Here is a 19,564-nt window from a genome sequence, read left to right on the forward strand (position 1 = left end):
ACCAAGTGATTTGTAATAAAACAATTTAGCCAATTAGCTTAAATTATTCCCAAATCACTTTTACAAAGGATTCAACTAAAACATTAGGACTCAACTAAGACCTTGGCGATAAATTCCACCCTAGCTTTGGGGTGAGGCTGGAGGGAAAAACTTTGCCGATGATTCATGTTTAGAAACACAGATGAATCAATGAGATGAAAAACCTCTTAAGATGAAATTCGTCGACAAAATAATAGGCTTACCTAGGTTTATATATACATATATCGCCTTACTAGCATCATTTACATTATACTTCATTATACTTGCAGAGTTTGGGTTTACAACTCTGATAATATGACGAATGATGATGATGAATCCAGGATATCTGATTGCTCGAGCATGATGGAATTCCTTTGAAAAAAGGTGCACTGCTATAGGGTAGTTGACACAGAGTGGTCAACAGTCTCCAAACCTTAGAACCAAAAGGGGATTTACTTATTAAGTGTTATTTGCAAAGCCTAGCAATATGGGCTTTGTAGTGCACCATACAAATTGGAAAGAAATGAGGTATTTGAAGTGAGGACCAACAAATAATTAGCCATCGTCAATGAATTCAAAATCATCAAAAACTTGGTTAAGAGCATTCATATGAGTAGAATATTTGGGGTTGGAAAGAAGTCATAGATGTAGTTTTGTGTTGAATCATTGTTGACAATTGGTTTGCCATTTAAAGATGGTGGCACATATGTTGTTTGTTTTGAAATTGAAATTGTGTTAAGGGCCTTGAAAGATAAATGGGACTAAAAGAACAACTTAACTTGTAGTTACACCAAAGTACGAACTGCTAGGCACATCCCCAGAGAAAAGTATATAGGTAAGCTATGCATAATCTTAATATGCTTGAAAACAAGAAAGAGAAGATAGGGACAAGGAAAATAGAGTGTATCGATACAACAAAATTTTGAATTTCATTGCGCAAGCCTTAGTAGCATACCACTAAAGCAATTTGTAAGCTATGTTTAGAATGGCTTGAGACAGTTTGGTCCACATCTTGTGGGGCATTAGAGCATTAATAGGACCTTTCCTTGTATCAATGGAATCTTTCGGGAAATTTGGTACTTTATATAGGCAAACCTTGTCATTTTCATTGCAATTGTGCTTTATGGAGCTTAGTTGGTGTTCTACATAACTTTCAAAAGCTCTGTAATTACCTTTGTTCATTATTTTTCTTCGTACATTATTCTTCTTGTCTTTCTTATTTGATTACAAGGGCCATCTTCATAATTAGAAGATGATTTGGAAAAAGTTAACATGGGACTTATGCTTTTAAACATTATAACCCATAATTATTGTTATGGTCATTTTTTTGATTTAAATACATATTTATAATAGGGTATTGTTTGTGAACATCATATAGTCCAAATATCTAGTTTTGTTAGGGTTCAAATTCTTAATAGTTTAATGCCCTAGGGTGATTAATGGTTGATGAGTCCCCATTTTGACAATGTTTTGATAGGTAGATCCCTTTTTGTCCTAATATATAATTGTTTTGCTCTTGATCACTTCCACTTGTCATAGTTTTGTTGAGATATACAATTGCCATTGATTCCTCTCATTTTCTTTTTACTTTATCGAGCTTAGTTGGTGCTCTACATAACTTTCAAAAAATATGTAATTACCTAAGTTCATTATATTTCTTTGTACATTATTCTTCTTTTCTTTCTTGTTTGATCAAAAGTGGCATCATCATAATTAGAAGATGATTTGGGGAAAGTTAACACGTGACTTATTATTTTAAACATTATAGCCCATAATTATTGTTATGGTCATTTTTTTGATTTAAATACATATTTATAATTGGGTATTTTTTATGAACATCATATAGTCCAAATATGTGGTTTTGTTAGGGTTTGAATTCTTAGTAGTTTTATGCCCTAGGGTGATTAATGGTTGATGAGTCTCCATTTTGACAATGTTTTGATAGATATACCCCTTTTTGTCCTAATATATAGTCGTTTTGCTCTTGATCACTTCCACTTGTCATAGTTTTGTTGAGGTATACAATTGCCATTGATTTCTCTCATTTTATTTTTATGATTGGAATTGGATTAATGTGCCTCTATATGACTAGCTATGATTCCATGGTTTCATTGCTAATCTTGATTTCCACAAAGGTGCTTGTTACTTTCAGGTATACACTTTGCTTTTGTGTTGAGGTCAATATACCCTTAGCTTTTGTGTTGAAATCAATGTACCCTTTTGCTGTTGTGGTGAAGGTTAAAATGCCAAACCCTAATAGCAGGCTTCGATTAAAGGTTTCTTATGGAGTATGGAAGGGGCTTCACCCCAATCAAAGGTTTCTTATGAAGTATGGAAAGGACTTCGCCCCGATACAATATTCCATGAAGATAGGGCATATGCATCTCCGGGGTTTGTTCTCCAGTTAAGCAATGGCGTGTTCGATACTCCACACAACGTGTACGAATAGGGGATCGAGCTCTGTTTAGGTTTAACCACAATCACATGGAGAAAGACATCGTCACAAGTTGCAACCTATCACATTGGAGGAACTTGGAGAATTTAGTGACATGAGTTAATTCAAGAACCATCAAAAGAGACATCTGCATATGATCGACTAGGTTTCGAACCAAGCACATGCATGAATAGTTTTTCCTTTTGTTCTATGTGTTAGAAATGATTTCGTATTTCAAGGAACCCGTTGTTCAATTTATGGAACATGCAATGTTGCTCATAAGTTATAAATATGTAATGGTATTTGCAATGATGGTTACCCTTTTCTCGTGCAAGACATGAGAGTGTAACTTATGCCGCAAAACCAATTTCTTTTATTACTATAATCATAATACTTTTGGTTTGATGCGTGGAATTCAATTGTAGCTTTGCTCTGGTAACTTTGTGAATTTAGGCCGAACTTGGAGTAGGGCTTGTTACCCACCATTTTGTAGGTGATATCTCTAGGAGATTTTTTTTTCTCAAAGATGGTCCTTAGCTGGCAGCCAGTAATCCCTTGTAGCGACCAACTAGCTCGTCGAGCCACTTATTCGCCACCTGAGCCAACCATGTGGTCCCTCATCCATCTGCCGTGATCGTATGATTGAAGGTGGGCCTCCCGAACCTAAAGGTATGCCTTGTCATTTGGTAATTGAGTATTATAGTTTGTTTATCATGGACACTTCTGAGCATGGATTAATGGGGGGATTTGGCGGAAAGAATGGGCTAGGTCTGTGCTCTTGTCCCCTAGACACCTTTTGGATGTTAACCTTGGATTCTAGTCCAGTGGGATCTCTTTTACTGACCCTTTGGCTTTAGGGATGCTACTTCATGGGAAACCCTGATTTTGGTTGCGTGGTCCCGCTCCCTCATCCACATATACTACCCCCTTTCCACTCATTATAGCCCCATTTATCATTTCTACCACCTGGGTCCACATAAGGATAGTCTTACCCTTCCCCTCGCCCACACCTTGTGTCGGGCCTGGAATGATGCCCCAGAGGTTGATGCAGTTGAAAAGAAAAGGAAAATCATAATTGGCCACATTCAATAGGAAAATGCACCACAAAATGGAAAAGATCGTCAGGACAAACACATTTAGCATGTGGGCAAAAGCCAATACATGAGCTCTACCCCATCATCATGGCCATGACCTTGGTTCCTATAGGCCTTCGGTGAGCCTCCTTTATCATTTAGGAACCCATGATTGTCCCAAACCGTGGTTGGTAATGAACCACCCTACCTCAAAGGGGGTATCCACTGTTATATCTCACACATCATGCTTGTACCCCTTGAGCCCTGAGCAATTAACCAAAGAAAAATCATAAAAAGCAAAAAGCACATAAAGAAGGGTAGAAAAACCAAGGCCGAGGCACCTCCGGTACCACGATTGCTCCCTCTTATACATTATATACCCAAGTTGTGGGCTTCCCTTTTACCAGCTACCCTTGTACCCCAGCGTGTGGCCCAGGGTTACCCCTTTTCATTCCCTAACCCATTCATCTCTTTATCACATGCCACCACGTTTTAAAAGATGTACCTTGGACATATTATCCCCTTTAGAAGTAGAAACCACCTAATGGGATACTTGGTTAACCCCATTTGGAGCTTAGAGACAATTAGCACATGCCAAAACCCATTATGGAAGGGCATTCCATTATGAAGTCTCCACCTATTGTGCATGATTTGTAAGCTCTTTTACTCGATTTCCTTGATGACTTGTTTTTTTTTGAATCTAGGATAATTGGTAACTGGTGAGAGTTATCCTGAACAGACCCAGGATCAAATCTAATTGGCTGCCACTATAAACCTAGGCTACGTGCAACAACCTGCAAGCCGCACAATAGCAGGAAACTTATGCCTCAACAAGAGCCGAGACGTCCTCTATGGGGTCGCCTACTCTTCTAGCCAAGACACAACAGGTCAAATATATACTCAATGAGATTTGAACCCTCATCTCGTGGGTTTCACCCAGCGAAACTCACTGCTAAACCCCATATCACTGTATTCCTTGATGACTTGTTGTAATGGAAGCTTAGGGGACGCATTGGGTCTTATGTAGGATTGCATGTGGTTTCCATCTTGGTTTGGTCTGCCTATATGGGGTCTTGACCCTCTAGAGGGCTACATTGGCACATGTAGGGTGTGTGTTGAGAACCATGGGCCTCCACAACAATAGACAACACTCCATGGATCCCCATAGATGTTCAAAGATTGCTAGAGATTCACCTATTGGACGAGGAAGATGTACCTGGTTCACCTTGCCCAACCAACCCCACAGTGGTACCATGCACTTGGCAGATGACCCAGGACTTGTATGTTGATGTGGCATCACTCACACCATCATTTGAGCCCTTACAAATGATCTAAAGGCATCTTCGACTTGGAGACCCATGAGGTCACTTGTGTGCCCTCATAGCCATTGGGAGCACCACAGGTTTATTATGTGGAGAACAAGGGGCCAATCCCTTGTCCATTACTTTTGGAAGTCCAATTCATCATTATGGACTTCATCAGGCCTCTTGGAGGGCCCTACAACATGCATTATTTATCATTTGACCTCTTGAGAGGCTTATTATTTTATTTATGAGCTAGGTTGGTGGGCTTGTCACCAAAGGTTAGTTACTTTGCACATTATTTTATTTTAGGGGCTAATGCAGCCCCACTTAGGTAATTTGAACTCCTAATGAGTGTGTAAATAGGAGAGACATGAATTCATTTTGTATCATCACCTGGATTGGATCTTTCTCTCTTGAGAATTTCACATTTCCTTCTTGGTGGACGAAGTTGGAGCATCGATGAATTTTGATGTTTGGATTGCATTTTCTTATCTTGGAGCTTCTTATTTGGCAAATGGATTGATGGTTGTATATATTCTCTTACATGTAAGTACGATTTTGATGCTATTTTCTTTTACTTTGTCACATACAATGATCATGGGATTTTCGCTATTTTAGGGCTGATTGTTGCATGCATTTACTGCTTCATTGTGGAATTATGTTTTTATATAGCATATGTCTATGTATGGGCCATGTTTGTTGAACGAATTTTCCTAGAGATCGAAGTTATCTTCATAAGCCATCTTGTTTTGCAAATGAAGTATAAACACTTTAAGGTCACTCTTTTTTTTGCCCTAATGCTAAACGAAGTTTCCCTTAAAGCCTCTCCTTGAGCTAGAAACGAGATCCATTCTTATAATTCTTCTTGACATCATATCCCCAAAGGAATTTGGCATTGATCCACAATAAGATGATCACCTTAAAACCTCTTTTTATTCACCTTTTCCCCTTCTTTTCTAGGTCTAGCCACGTTGACTCACCTAGGGAATCATTTTCCTGACAAAGTAGCCATAGAAAAAGTTCGATCTCCTGGCCTCTACTGCGCTGATGTGTTCTCAAGGTCTCCTCCAAATTTGAAGAAATTATGATGGTGGGAATGTGAGATATCCCAAGCCCTAGCCCTAAGACCGAACTTTGCCCCGATGTTCCCTAGGCTAGTACCTCATACGATCAATTTGGCACCTTAAGTGGAAATTCTTGTTTTGATCCTTTCCCTTTCCTTGTTTAGGTTAAGATCATCATTGGTTGCCGAACTCCCTTCCCTTAACCTAGGCTGGGTCCACTTGGCTCCGTGTGGTTCCATTTCTCATCAAAGACACTTCTTCCAAGACAACTAGGGAATCCAAGTTTTGCAAGGATTTTAGGGATTGGGAGACTCCTTTACAAGTCATATTCCCTTAACCTGGCTCGTAAATCCTCATGTCCTTCTTCTAGAAAGCTTTGTACCTTGCTTAAAGAGCAAGCAAGATCCATTCTTAATCTTCTTCTAGGGAAAGGATCATTGAGGTCACTTCACATCCGTTTGTTGATTCATCCTTTGCAAGTGAATTTTTGTATACCGGGTCTCCTCCCATCGGTGAAAGTGTCCATAAAGAGTAGGGAGTCTTAGTTGAGGTGACAGTGGGCTAAGTCTGCACCGTTGCCCTTGATCTAACAATTGTCCCTTTTAGGCCACTGATGCCTAAAGAAATCGGAGAAGTAAATGGTGTTGCTTTTTCTAAATAGTGTGCATAAAGCAACGATCAACTTTAGCAAAAGAATGCTCTAGACTCTCAGTATGTGTTTTCTAGGTGTTGGCTCAAATTAAATGAAGTTTTGCTCCATAATCTCGCTAATCTCCAATATAGATGCTAAATTACCATACCTGTAACAATATTTTGACGCACTAAAAACTGTAACAACATTGTTACACTTGAGACAAGGTCTGGGTATCTATGAGCATTGTTAGGAAGGTCGTCAAACAGATATGTAAAATACTTCATGCATTTGTATTTCCATATTTTCTCAAGTAGTCAGAAAAAAATCAATACACTCGAGTAATTTTCCTACTTTCATGGTTTCCTTGTAGCGCACTCTTCAAAGCAGCGAACAACAACATGATTTTAAATTAAATGAAGTTTTGCTCCATAATCTCGCTAATCTCCAATATAGATGCTAAATTACCATACCTTTAACAATATTTTGACGCACTAAAAACTGTAACAACATTGTTACACTTGAGACAAGGTCTGGGTATCTATGAGCGTTGTTAGGAAGGTAGTCAAACATATATGTAAAATACTTCCATGCATTTGTATTTCCATATTTTCTCAAGTAGTCATAAAAAAATCAATACACTCGAGTAATTTGCCTACTTTCATGGTTTCCTTGTAGCGCACTCTTCAAAGCAACGAACAACAACATGATTTTAACAAAGTAGTATCTGTGATAGCTATCAGTGCCTATGGAATACACCATTTGCGAGAATAGACACCACGATTTTGCACCAAAGAACATGACTAGAGAATAGAGAGCAATTGCATGCAATATAATTGTAGCCTCTGCCATCAAGCCACACCTGAAATCCCGTCATAGCTTGTAAGTGGAATGCCAGGGGCAAGGAGGGGAATGGTATTAGAAACCACGGAGGAGGCCCCCACTATTAACCTACGCCTGCCACGTCTCTAAAGCAGGTTTGACAAAACAAGAAATCACAGACCCCCTCGCCCTTACTAAACATTGAACATGTAGGGGTTGAATATAAACCGTTGATCATAACTTAAACCATCCAACGACTGCAGATGACGATGTTGTGCCACTCACTGCCTCATGTAGCCCATTTCACTCCATATGCACCCATACACATTGCGCTCCACGTTAGCAAATCCTCTGTAAGTTTAGTTCCCTCACACAAGTCCTATACTCTTGAATCTAGTTCATCGATTGTGATGCCCCTTAAAACGTGAAACCACTAATAGATGTGATTAAATCTGATATTGTCTTGTACTTCCAAATGAATTTCACATGGAATTTGACATTGCCCTGTGTCTTTATCTTTAGTTGCAAATCATGATTTTGGCTTATGACATCTTGATTTCTATTATAAGGCATATCAATATACCTTACTAAGGTGTGAATTTCAGTGCAAACATTTGCGTCTGCTACTATGAATAGAAAGAAATTACCTCTCATATCATAGAACAAGGAAACCTTGAAAGGCATCTTTGAGGTTGAACTAGTAAGATTTCAGTCTTTAGCTACAATATGTGCTTTTGGGCACAACACTTAGCAGTATAACAACATTAACAAAATTTGAGGGTATGCCCAACAAAACCAATCATCAATGCTTTATCATGCCTATAATAAAGTGCTTCCTATTGTAAGTTTTGCAGATAGTTTCCCTGAAAATCATTCCCAAGGGAATGAGAATACTCTATAAGCAAGAAGTTGATGAAGCCCATTTTTTTTTAAATCCGTCATTTTGCCAAGAATATGTTAGAACAGGATGCATTACAATAGATTATTCCAATCCAACAACAAAGAGCCAGATGACACACTATGGTTTGATCATGAAGACATTTCAAGGAGAATGGGCTCTCCTGTTTGAGTCAAGGTACAAATATTTCAAAGGCAAGTTTTGTACTTGATGAATGGGACCATATGAAATAGACAATGCTTTTGATAACAACTTAGTCAAGCTCTGCATCATTGACAACACAAGGATCCCATTGATGGAAAATGGTCATTAACTAATGCTATATCAAAAGCCTAAGTTCAAGGAAGAGTTTATTTAGTTCGTTAGGAAGATTGGGAAGTTGTGTGCAAGGTGGTTGCCACCAACACCCACAACCTCCTAATCTCTCCTTTTCCAGTTCAAAAAGGAAAAAAGAAAGAAAAAGTAAAAAGGAAAAAAAGAAAGAAAAAATATCTAGTAGTGAAAACCTAGCTTTAGGTGCTACCATCTTTGATGCTATTAGAAAACTAGTTATTGGCTGATAACACCAAAAGAGTAGAAAAAGAAAAAAGAAAAATTTCAAGTTGTGAAAACCTTTTCAAGGCACAACTGGACAAACTCTTTTTTGAAAACTAAGCTTCGACAGGCAGGGTTTGGCAAAAAGAGAAAAAAAAAAGAGAGAATAATAGGGAAAAGTAATATATATTTATAATAAAACATCTAATGAGAGGCTCTTAATTCTATCTGATGCCTCCTTTTAGGATAAAAATCAAGGCTCTCTCTTTCCAATTGCTTTGAAATGACCAACATAAGGATCATATTCATGATGGTTATCCAAAGTTGCAAATATTGCAAGGAACTAGCAATGGCATGGAGATCACATTTTATTCTACAATGGTTCAGGGTCAATAAACACATTTTCAATTTTTCTTTATAAAAAAGAATCTAGGAGATTGAGATGGCAATATGTGATACCATTAAAACCACTTATCCTCTCTAAGCTCTATGACTAAAGGCTTGTCAATAACCTTCTGGCACATGAGACTTTTTTTCACATCATTCTACTTCTAGCTATTGCTTCTCTAACGTACATAGCTGGTCAACTTTCAATAGATTTTTGTTTTGAGGTTCTTATATATAGTACATAGGAGGCTTAAAGAGTTTTATTTCGAGGTGCTTAAGATCTTTAGAAGAGTGTCAAGCTACCTCTTATACTAAACTCTGTTAAGATCAAAACCTAATAATAGGTATATAATAAGAGCAATCTTGGTGCTACATAATTGCTTTTTGGGATAAATACAATAAGTCTGCTCATTTTGAAGCTTCTTAAATTTTTGAAAGTTGTAATATAATCCAACACCCTATGCCACCTCCAAAAGATTAAAATAATGAAATATTTTATGGAAACAATTTGGTTAAAATCTTCAAGGGACATTTGGTAGCATAACAATCTGTTAATGATATAAAATGGCTTTGAATTTTTGCAACATACCGCATTTTATAGAATGATGATTATTGTAGCATGAGCTTCTTGATAGTTCTTATTCGATTGAGAGCATTGCCATTTTTGGCATGACTTAAAACACGTGATTACTTTACAAGCTATTTAGCAGCACAAACAGTGATCATTTCACAGTTGAAGGTATAGGATCATATGACCACCTCATGTGAAGAATATGGTGTAATCCGACCCCAATTCCTTATATAGTTAACTGGAAAAGGGAGGATTATTGGTAAATGGACATCTATTGCCCATGAATCGAACTACCATTTGAGTTCATTGGCATACAGTCATGATAGGGGCCATCAACAAAACAAAGCTAGAATTTTTTGAAGAAATCAAGGGAAATTTCACAGAAAGGGCAATCTTTGCCGAGGTTGGATGGCTTGGGATTTTGCAGAGATTTTTGGGCTATGATGTTGAAATCGTATTTGAGTTCACTCAAAATTTTGACGGAATTTGGGTTTGAGTTCGACAATTGGTGATTGGCGTCATAGAGGGGTTTGTTAGTCAGGTTAGAGGACTAAATACTTTAGAAATCCAAATGAAAGCTCAGTGCCATTTTTACAAAACCCATCTTTGCTGCCAGACTTGAGAAATGAGGTTCAGAGGATTGCACTAGTAGAGCCTTGGAGTGAAGCTGCACTGTCCTTGTAGAGGTTTATTACTTGTGAAGGGTGGTACATCATAGTTTATAACTACCATGCCTGCATTCTCATGCACTTGAGAGGAGATAAGCTATTGAATATGCCATGTTATCTCCTCAAAAGTCTAACCAAGATGCCAGAGGGTATGCAGAAAAGGAGGAACACGAAAATAATGCTATACCATAAAGGGTTTATCAAAATGTTAATTGTAGCTAAATTGGAGCAATGAGAGGTCACATGGAACATGTTTTCGAAAGGAATTGTAGCTCAGGGGAGACCAAGCAAACCTAGAGCTAGGGTGTTTGGTCATCGAAGGTAGCCTTAGCCACAGGACGCTGCACCTTCGAGACATCGATATCCAACATAGGTATCAAAAAGGGTTGGAGGAGTGGCAAGGGTAGAACTAGACAACTCTAGTGTAGAGGTAATCTCTGAGCCAGAGGTCGAAAAAACCGTGGAGGGTGAGGAGTTTGAGGAAGTTGAGAAGGTAGAAGATATTGTAATAGGCTTAGAATTTGCCTAGATCAGTGACAATGTGCAATTCGAAGAGGAGTTCAAAGATTCTTCTTGTAGACATTAGTCCCCGCAATACCGATGCTTCAAACATCTTGACTTTATGTCGAAAAAATCATGAATTAGCGATTTTTTGACCTAGCTGATTTTATCAGTCAAAAAGATCGACAACTTTTTTAGGGGCAAAATTATCGTGATTCTATCATATACCATGTGAAAAAATTGTGATTTGATGGAAAAAATCGTGGAGTGATTTTTTTTTGACTTTTTCAAATTTTGTATTTTTTTTTTTAAATTTTGCCGATGTTTGTCGATTTCTTCTGATGTTTTCTTGTTTTTTACGATATTTTGGTTTTGTGGACCCTTGTTGATTTTATCCTGATGTCGATGTTTGTAACATTGCACAAGACCATTCGAGAGACTTCATGGTAGAAGAACATCCACAATTCGTTGCAAGACTAGGAACAACAAAGACCGATCACAGAAGGCAAGATAAGGCTAAGAAAGGTACGCTGTATCTAACCTTGGAGCCATTTAATTTTACTAGCCTGAGTTACCAAGTATTGCTTAAGTAGAATAAAAGGTTAATGCTTCATAATAAGAAATAGAGGAGTAAGCTGCGAACTCGTAAGCCTAGGATGTAGAGAATGTGAGATTTTGCTAAGGGTTATCAAATAGGAGGATACCCATAACTTAGAGCTGATAATTATGCTGAAACTTATGTTAAAGAAGCTCAACAATTTATCAATGCCCTCCTAGATGAGATTATCACTTGACACTAACACCTACGTCTTTCGTCAACTTAAACCTTACCTCCCTCAATGGAGAGCTAAGGGTGAATTATTTGATTTGGGAATTATTGACAAGGAATCTCACCTCCAGAGGGTTCTCGAATTGAAAAAATGTTGGTTTTTGTAATATCCCTTATCAGGAATATTCCTCAAACACAGGCAAACTCCAACCAGAGATGGACTGGGAGGGCATTTACCAGATATGTCGCCTCTCAAAAGAGGACGAGATTTGGAGGCTACCTAGCCCTTTCCAGACTTTGTCTAAGAGTATAGAAGAAAACACACAAGTGGTATAGTAGCCGGGAAGCTCAAAGAGATAAAAATAACAATGGTGCAACATATAACAATATAACAAGCAGGTACTCAAGAAATGTAGAGAGAAATGCTAAGCCATATTATTATACTGAGTTATAGAATGAGTACAGGAGGTGATCATAAAGATGGCACCTCGACTTGCACAAGGCAAGTGAAGAAATACACTCAGAATATCAAAGGATGGCCTCTCTTTGAACTGCGTCCAAGCTGCCGGAGAATTGCTGTGCTGTTGCTGCTGCTAGAAATCAAATGAGGATTTGGGGCTGTTCCCCTCCTCAGAAAATGCTGAAACTTTGGAATCGGATTCTACTAAAGAAACCTAGAAAAACCCAGAAAGCTTTTTTGAAATGGTCGACCCCCGAAAATCGCCCCCTTGAGGACCCACGCAATCCCTCAAGGCTCTGCGTTGCCACTGAAATAAACCCACCACAACTCTGCCTGAAACTCAGCGAAAATCCTCCAAAATGCAAGGGTTGATCCCCTGCTGAACCTCCCAGTTCAAATCCCCCTGCAAAACCTCAATCCAGAATTGCTCCTAGAAAGAACTGTGTCATCCCTCGCAAGACTGCGTAGTCATCCAAGATGCCCAATCCTCCTGCCAAATGCTGATGAAACTACTGCAAAAATACTGACGGAAATACCTTGCCCGAGCAGGCACTCGAAGTCCCCCGGGCTAAGGGTGAGATCTCCGAATGGAGACACCCAATGCACTAAACAGTGCTGCAGACTAGCTAAACAACCAGGGTGCTCTAAGTCGAAGTGACTAGCTCAAATGCTCATAATCGAATGCCAAAATGAGGAGGCTCCTCTCTCCTTTATAGTGTTGGCCTCTCTCAATCCCAAGGCTCACCTCCTCCAACGTAGCTTTCCTCTTGCCACGTGTTTCTCACCATATGCGCAGTCACTCCAAGTGTCTATGTGGGTCCCTCCTCTATGTGGTTCCTTGGCCCGCCTTGGCTCACCTTTTAAGTTACAATGTTGTGCTACTAGGGAGTGTCTTTATTCATGAAGTGAGTATGTCCCCCTCTCCTCACCTTTTTATTTATAACTAGCTATAGAAGGCAAAATTGAGCAAAATTGAATATTCCAATTAGCCATGGCTAATTAGGAATATTACGGTTTTCCATCTTTTTGATGCAAGAGAAAAAATGGGAAGCCAAGATTAAGAATTATAGGGATTAGTTGGAGCAATCCCAAAAATTAACTCAACAGGCTTCTGAATTAGCTTCAAAAACAATCCCTTGTAGAGGGCCTCTAAAGGCTTATCCTATCCAATGACATGATAGGTGGACCTCCTTTAGATTGAAGCAAATAACATCTGGGTAGCCCCATGAGGTGAAGTAGCCACAAGACTTTATAGACATGTTTCTCTTTACTGACACAGGGGACTAAAACTTGTTATGTGAACTTTGCCTCTTTAATTTCTTATTACAGGAATACATAATATGGAATCCTAATCCCTATGTTAGGGATGTCTAGTTGTAGGCATTCTCATCTTATATTCTTGGTCTGGTAAAATGAAAGAAGTTGACTTTTATGGAATAATTGAGTCAGACACGTCTACAGGTTGGGGATGAATACCCTCTACCTCACATAGTTAAGGAACATCTAGAAAGGATGATATAAGATCCAGGTAATGCTATTGCTGCCGGACACCGTCAGAGTATGTCATCACAGAATATTGAGAGACTGTGAGAGCTCATTCAGTAGAGGCACTTCTGATTTCACATGATGTATGGGAGATCCTTCCCAATTACTTGAGGAATGGAAATCCTATTGGTTATCCTTACTTCATCATGGCCCTCAACATGGCAGGATTTTATACTAATTCTCTATTAAGGTATGGTCCCAAATAGATTGGTTCACGTTTTCACATTCCTATCATATGGTGCCTCAACAGACTTTATAGAGCACTTGTTACCTCGAATGAGGGGGAGGAGAGAGTTCATTGGCTACAACTAGAAAGAGCTTTGGGTTACTATGGCCAGGGAGATTATGGGCATCCAACATTTGACTAGCGTGAATTAGATACAGGAACTTCTGATGAGGAATAGCTGGGGTGCATGATGACATGCAACTAAGCCAACTGGGGGGATGATGAACCCCCATTTTGATAGATAAATACTTACCATTTTTGTTGTAATATATAACAAATTTTCCCTTGATCACTTCTACTTGTCCTAGTTTTGCTGAGGTATAAAATTGCCATTGATTTCTCTCATTTTCTTTTTATGATTGGAATTGAAATGTGTTTTAGGGATTAATTGGATCATTGTGTATATTTATGTTCCTCTATGTGACGAATTAAGATTCCATGGTTTCATTGCTAATCTTGATTTCCACAAGGGCGCTTGTTACTTTTAGGTCAATATACCCTTTGCTTTCATGGAGAAAGTTAAAATGCCAAACCCTAATATCACGATCTGATCTAAGGTTTTTCATGAAGTATGGAGGGGCTTCACCTTGATCGAAGGCTTATCATGGAGTATGGAAGGGGCATCCCTTGATTGAAGGTTCCTCATGAAGTATGGAAAGCGATTCACCTTGATCCAAGATTCCATGAAGACAGGGGTACAGGCATCTTGGGCATTTGTTCTCCAATTAAGCAGTGACACATTGGATACTCCAGAGTCCAGACAGTGTGCGTGAACAGAGGATTGAGCTCTGTTCAGGTTTAACAACAATCACATGGAGAAAGCCATCATCACCTTGATCCAAGATTCCATGAAGACAGGGGTACAGGCACCTCATGGGTTTGTTCTCTAATTAAGCAGTGGCACATTGGATACTCCAGACAGTGTGCGTGAACATAGGATTGAGCTCTGTTCAGGTTTAACAACAAGCACATGGAGAAAGCCATCATCACAAGTTGTAGCGTTATCACATTGGACTAACCAGGAGAATTTAGTGACACGAGTTAATCTGAGAACCATCAAAGAGACATCTGCATATGATTGACTGGGTTTTGAGTCAATCATAGGCATGACTAGTTTTCCTTTTTGTTCCGTGGGTTAGAACTAATTTCATATTTCAAGGAATCTTTCATTCCATTGTGGAATAGGTAGGTTCCCTCATAAGATATAAATATGCTGATGCCCACCCTTTTCTCGTTTAAGACATGAGACTGTAACTTACGCTGTAAGATCGATTTTTCTTATGACTGTAATCATTGTACTCCTGGTTTGATGTGTGGAATTCAATTGTAGCTTTGCTTTGGTAACTGTGGATTTAGGCATTAGGCCGAACCTGGAGTAGGGCCCACTCAAGGTATAGCACTGTGCCGTCATTTCTTTTTGTATTTAGTAGCTAGTTTACATTAGATTTACAGTCTTATTTCTTTATTGTTTTGCGTATTTGTTTTCTTGTCCTATGCATTAGCTTTAGAGCTTTTTTTTTGATGTGTTGATCTGCTACAGAATGAGCTGTTTGTGTGAAAATGATCAATCTTTCCTTAATTGATGCTCGGTACACAATTAATGTTAAGGTGTGAATATGTTTTTCATTGACTATAACATTCAAGGCGCCACTAGCCAAGTTATAAATTCAGAATGATATCAATTTTTTTCTTGCAAGTTACTCTTTTTCAGTGTGATGAGTATATTTTAGATCATGTAATAAATGTCCTATTTCTGTGTTTACTGCATTGGGTGCCTTGCAATTTCCCAACAAACCTTGTGTTGACAAACTAAATGGTTGTGTTTCTATTGTTGGGTATGTGTTATATTCTTTGCATGACTATCCCCACGTGAAATACATTGTGCTAGGCTTGGTTTGGGGGGGCGGGGGCAATAGTCCCCCTGCATGGGGTTGGTGGCAGTGCCCGGATATTTTTTTGGCTCAGTTTTGCCCATGGTTTTGTAGATCTGGTCAAAGGAACTACAATTATATTCTAATCTAGGGTTAATGGATTGGGGGTTTATTAATGCTTCGGCATGTATATAATGTATTGTAACATTGAAAGGAATATAATAGAAAGTCAATCCGGTTTTCCCGGTTTTGGGTTCTAGGAGAAAAATATCTGTGCGTATTTTATATGATTGCCATCTATAAATTTATCCTAGATGTAAGAGAACACATAAAAACAGCTTGAAGTGGAAGCATAGTTTATGCAGATTGTTATTGTTCTCCATTTCTATCTCATTCATGTAACTTATAAATATGAAACCATGCTTGAGAATCCTTGATCCAAACTTTAGTCCAAGTTTTTCTTGAAGTGCCAAGGTGACACACAAACAAGTTGGTTTTTTTTGAAGGTTTGCATTATCCCTATGAATAGATCAATTGACGCCTTGCATCAATGGGTGTCCCTGATGGGTGGATGCTCTAGAGATATATATATATAGCAAAGAAGACCTAAAGGGATTGTGTATTAAAACCTCTCCATAGTCTAGTTCTTGTTGTACTTAGATGCTTGTTAAATTATCTGCTATTAAACATCATTCAAGGGACAGGAAATGCAAATGTTTTCTTTTCTAAGTTGCATGAAATGTGGAAATGTCTGCAAGTTTCTGAAACGGGAGTGCTTGGAAATGCCCTCCCCGCCCCCACCCTCCAAAAATAAAAATAAAAAATAAGAAATTGGAAACATTGGGTGAAATGCCATATATGTGTGGGTGATTTCTTTTTTTTTACAAAAGGCACATTGTAAGAAAAAGAAGAATGATACACATAAATGACATTTTAGAAGGAAAACCATGTCTATATTAACTCCCATTGATGATTACATGATACAAAATCCAAATTTATCCTTTATAGATGAGGGCTAAACATCTGAGTGATTAGAGATGAATTTTAGTGGTAGATTAAGTTTTTTCTTTGGCCATAGAAAGGTCCCATGCCCTTCGTAGTCGCTTGAGTAGCCCCCCACAAGCAAAAACAGCTAGTGAAATTCTGGGGATATGTGCCGAAGTAGTGTGGAAAATCGCTATCCTTATCATGTGATGTTTCCAAATTGTGAAATGGCATATGGTACGGTCGTTGGTGCTTGGGCATTTCTGCCTGTTTTCGGTATTGATATGTGGGGTTGAGGCCATTTCCTGTGGCATAGTGTTTTTGGGGGCGATTTTATAGCACTCTGTTGTTACTTCCTTGGCTTAGAGTGATTCTGTGCACTGGAAAGGCATCTCCGTTGCTCATATTCTCATATAGGGAGGTATATTGGGGTTTATAGTTGATGCTGTGGGGGTGTTTTCTGTGTCATCAGGTTGTCTCGATTAACACACTAATAGGGGAATCCTTAATGTATAAGCCTATGGCAGATGCATTGGAGTCAGTGTTCCTGAGTTCATATTGTCTTTGTGATGCAGGGCCGTGCAGACATCCCTTCATCAGTGCAACTAACTTGCACATGCTTCTGAAAATTGATGTTGTGACACAGGTTCGGCTTGCTGAAGATGAATCATATATCGATAACTGAAATCTTGCTGTTTGTAAAATGGTTTTTGTGTGTTTACTTGATACCTTGGTAATCTAACTAGCTTCCACCTTAGCAGGTATCGGGTTTATGCTTTAGTCAAATTTTATTTGTTTTCTGCATACATGCAGTTAGAATTATTAACTACTTAGACATAGGGTCGGGGTGAATTATTTATCTCAGTGATTTAGAACAATTTGTACGCAACTCCCAACACTTGGGGCCTGCGCACATACAGATGTTTTTATTTTTTTTTACCATTTTTTGTTTGCTTTTTTGGTTTCTTTAATTTAATTTTTTATTATATTCCATTTGAGGTATATACATGTTTTGGTCCTTGAGTGACTGCTCAGACAACAAGGTTTGAAGCCATTACAAGAAATACTCATTATGAATTCAACATGTCACATGCAGGATTTGAACCCAGGTGGAGAGGATAATAACATTTCTCCTAACCACCCGAGCAAAGGCAGGTTGACAGGCTCATACAGATGTTAATACCAACCCCTACAATAAAAGCAATGGCCTTTTGGTCATATGCTCACATTTCAATGTCTGAGGGTTTTGTCTCCCTCCAATGAAACATTGATCCTATTTATTACATATCCTTTCGCTGGACCCTCAGTAATAAAGTTGCCCATGTTTATTAGTCATCCAGCCAAGTTGCCCATGGTTAGTCATTCTGACAAGTTGCCTATGGGCCATAGGTCATTCCTTTCACAAAGTAGTTAAGAAAAAACCTTGAAGTACCCAAAGGCCTTCTTCTGCTAGTCACCCTCAGTTATACTGTCACCTACTGTATATTCCTAAGTTGAAGATCGTGACAGGAGCCAACGTGCTTGTTTTGCTAAAATGATCACTTGGAGTGCAAGCTCTGATTTCTTAAAGAAAAGTACCTGTCAGCTCAATCTTCTGCCAGTCATCTGAGCAAAGTGGTCTTGCTTTGAGGACATGCGATTGAATCACCCAAAATCTGTTGCCCATTCCCTGAATAGCCTCTAACTGACTTCTACTTGGTTTATGCTAGTGTCTAATATCACACTAGAACAAGTTGACCTTGCTTCTTTGGTGCAAGACAGCCTAGATCAAAGACATGCTTAAGTGCTGCAGTTATTTTTAGCATCATTTTTATGTGATAAAATTCAAACAGTGATTAGAGTAGTTCTTTATCAAATCTATGCCTTTGAGCATGCAAGTTACTTGACTAATGTAATCTAGGATGTGCCTTATTGGTTCGGATTAAAGGCTACATAAGTTAGTTTGGATTAAATGATTTTCTTCTGTGACATTGTTTTGAATGGCTTGCCTATGCCAGTGTTAAATTTTAATTAGTGAGATACTACTTTATGGAAAGTCCCATTTGCAACCATTGTAAAATTTAGATGGTTTGCTCTTCAATTTTGCTTAATGGGCATTCTACCGCCAATGCCCAATGCCTATTATGTAAACTGAAATTTAGTCATATAAAGTGAAATACTGCCATGTAAATCCTGTATGACCAGTGTGTAGTTGACAAAGAAAAATACTTATTAAATTGGGCATGATTATGTCATTGTCAGCTTTCATTATTGAATTATGTGGGGTGTAACTAGTTTGCCTTAAACAGGATCCAGATGATTCACTTAAACGGAAGACATTGGATTTACTTTATAAAATGACAAAATCCAGCAACGTTGAAGTAATTGCAGAACGCATGATCAGCTACATGATCAGCATCAATGACTCTCACTATAAAACAGAAATAGCATCAAGATCCATCGAACTTGCAGAACGCTTTGCACCAAGCAATCATTGGTTCATTCAGGTATTTAGTATTTACATTATAGTATTGTGTTCAGAATTTGTGCTCAATGTTTGCAACACAAAAACCTTTGTAAGGGTGGAAAAGGCAGTGTCTAAATATGTAAATCTGTTCTTGGACATGCGAGCAGACTATGAACAAAGTCTTTGAGCACGCTGGAGATCTGGTAAATATTAAAGTGGCACATAATTTAATGCGACTGATTGCTGAAGGTTCTGGTGAAGATGATGAGGATGCTGATAGCCAATTGAGATCTTCTGCTGTATGTGTTTCATTTTCTGTTATTTAATCTGCTGTGCTTTGACTAGTTCAAAATATATA

The 19,564-nt window shown here is 38.5% G+C and overlaps 1 protein-coding gene across 2 annotated transcripts in view; it reads left to right on the top strand.

The window, feature by feature from the left end:
* The window catches only part of LOC149263476 (Adaptin family protein), a 200,463-nt gene that overhangs the window by 47,761 nt on the left and 133,138 nt on the right, over positions 1-19,564 (top strand). For both annotated transcript variants that reach the window (XM_089426337.1, XM_089426341.1), the window contains exons 5-6: positions 19,049-19,246; positions 19,374-19,505. In XM_089426337.1, the coding sequence (XP_089282463.1) occupies positions 19,049-19,246; positions 19,374-19,505 (330 nt within the window). The remainder of the gene's footprint in view (positions 1-19,048; positions 19,247-19,373; positions 19,506-19,564) is intronic.

This window comes from Pinus tabuliformis, chromosome 6, assembly GCF_031772625.1.
Source record: "Pinus tabuliformis cultivar Carrire ecotype Pingquan chromosome 6, CPIR1, whole genome shotgun sequence".
NCBI lineage: Eukaryota > Viridiplantae > Streptophyta > Pinopsida > Pinales > Pinaceae > Pinus > Pinus tabuliformis.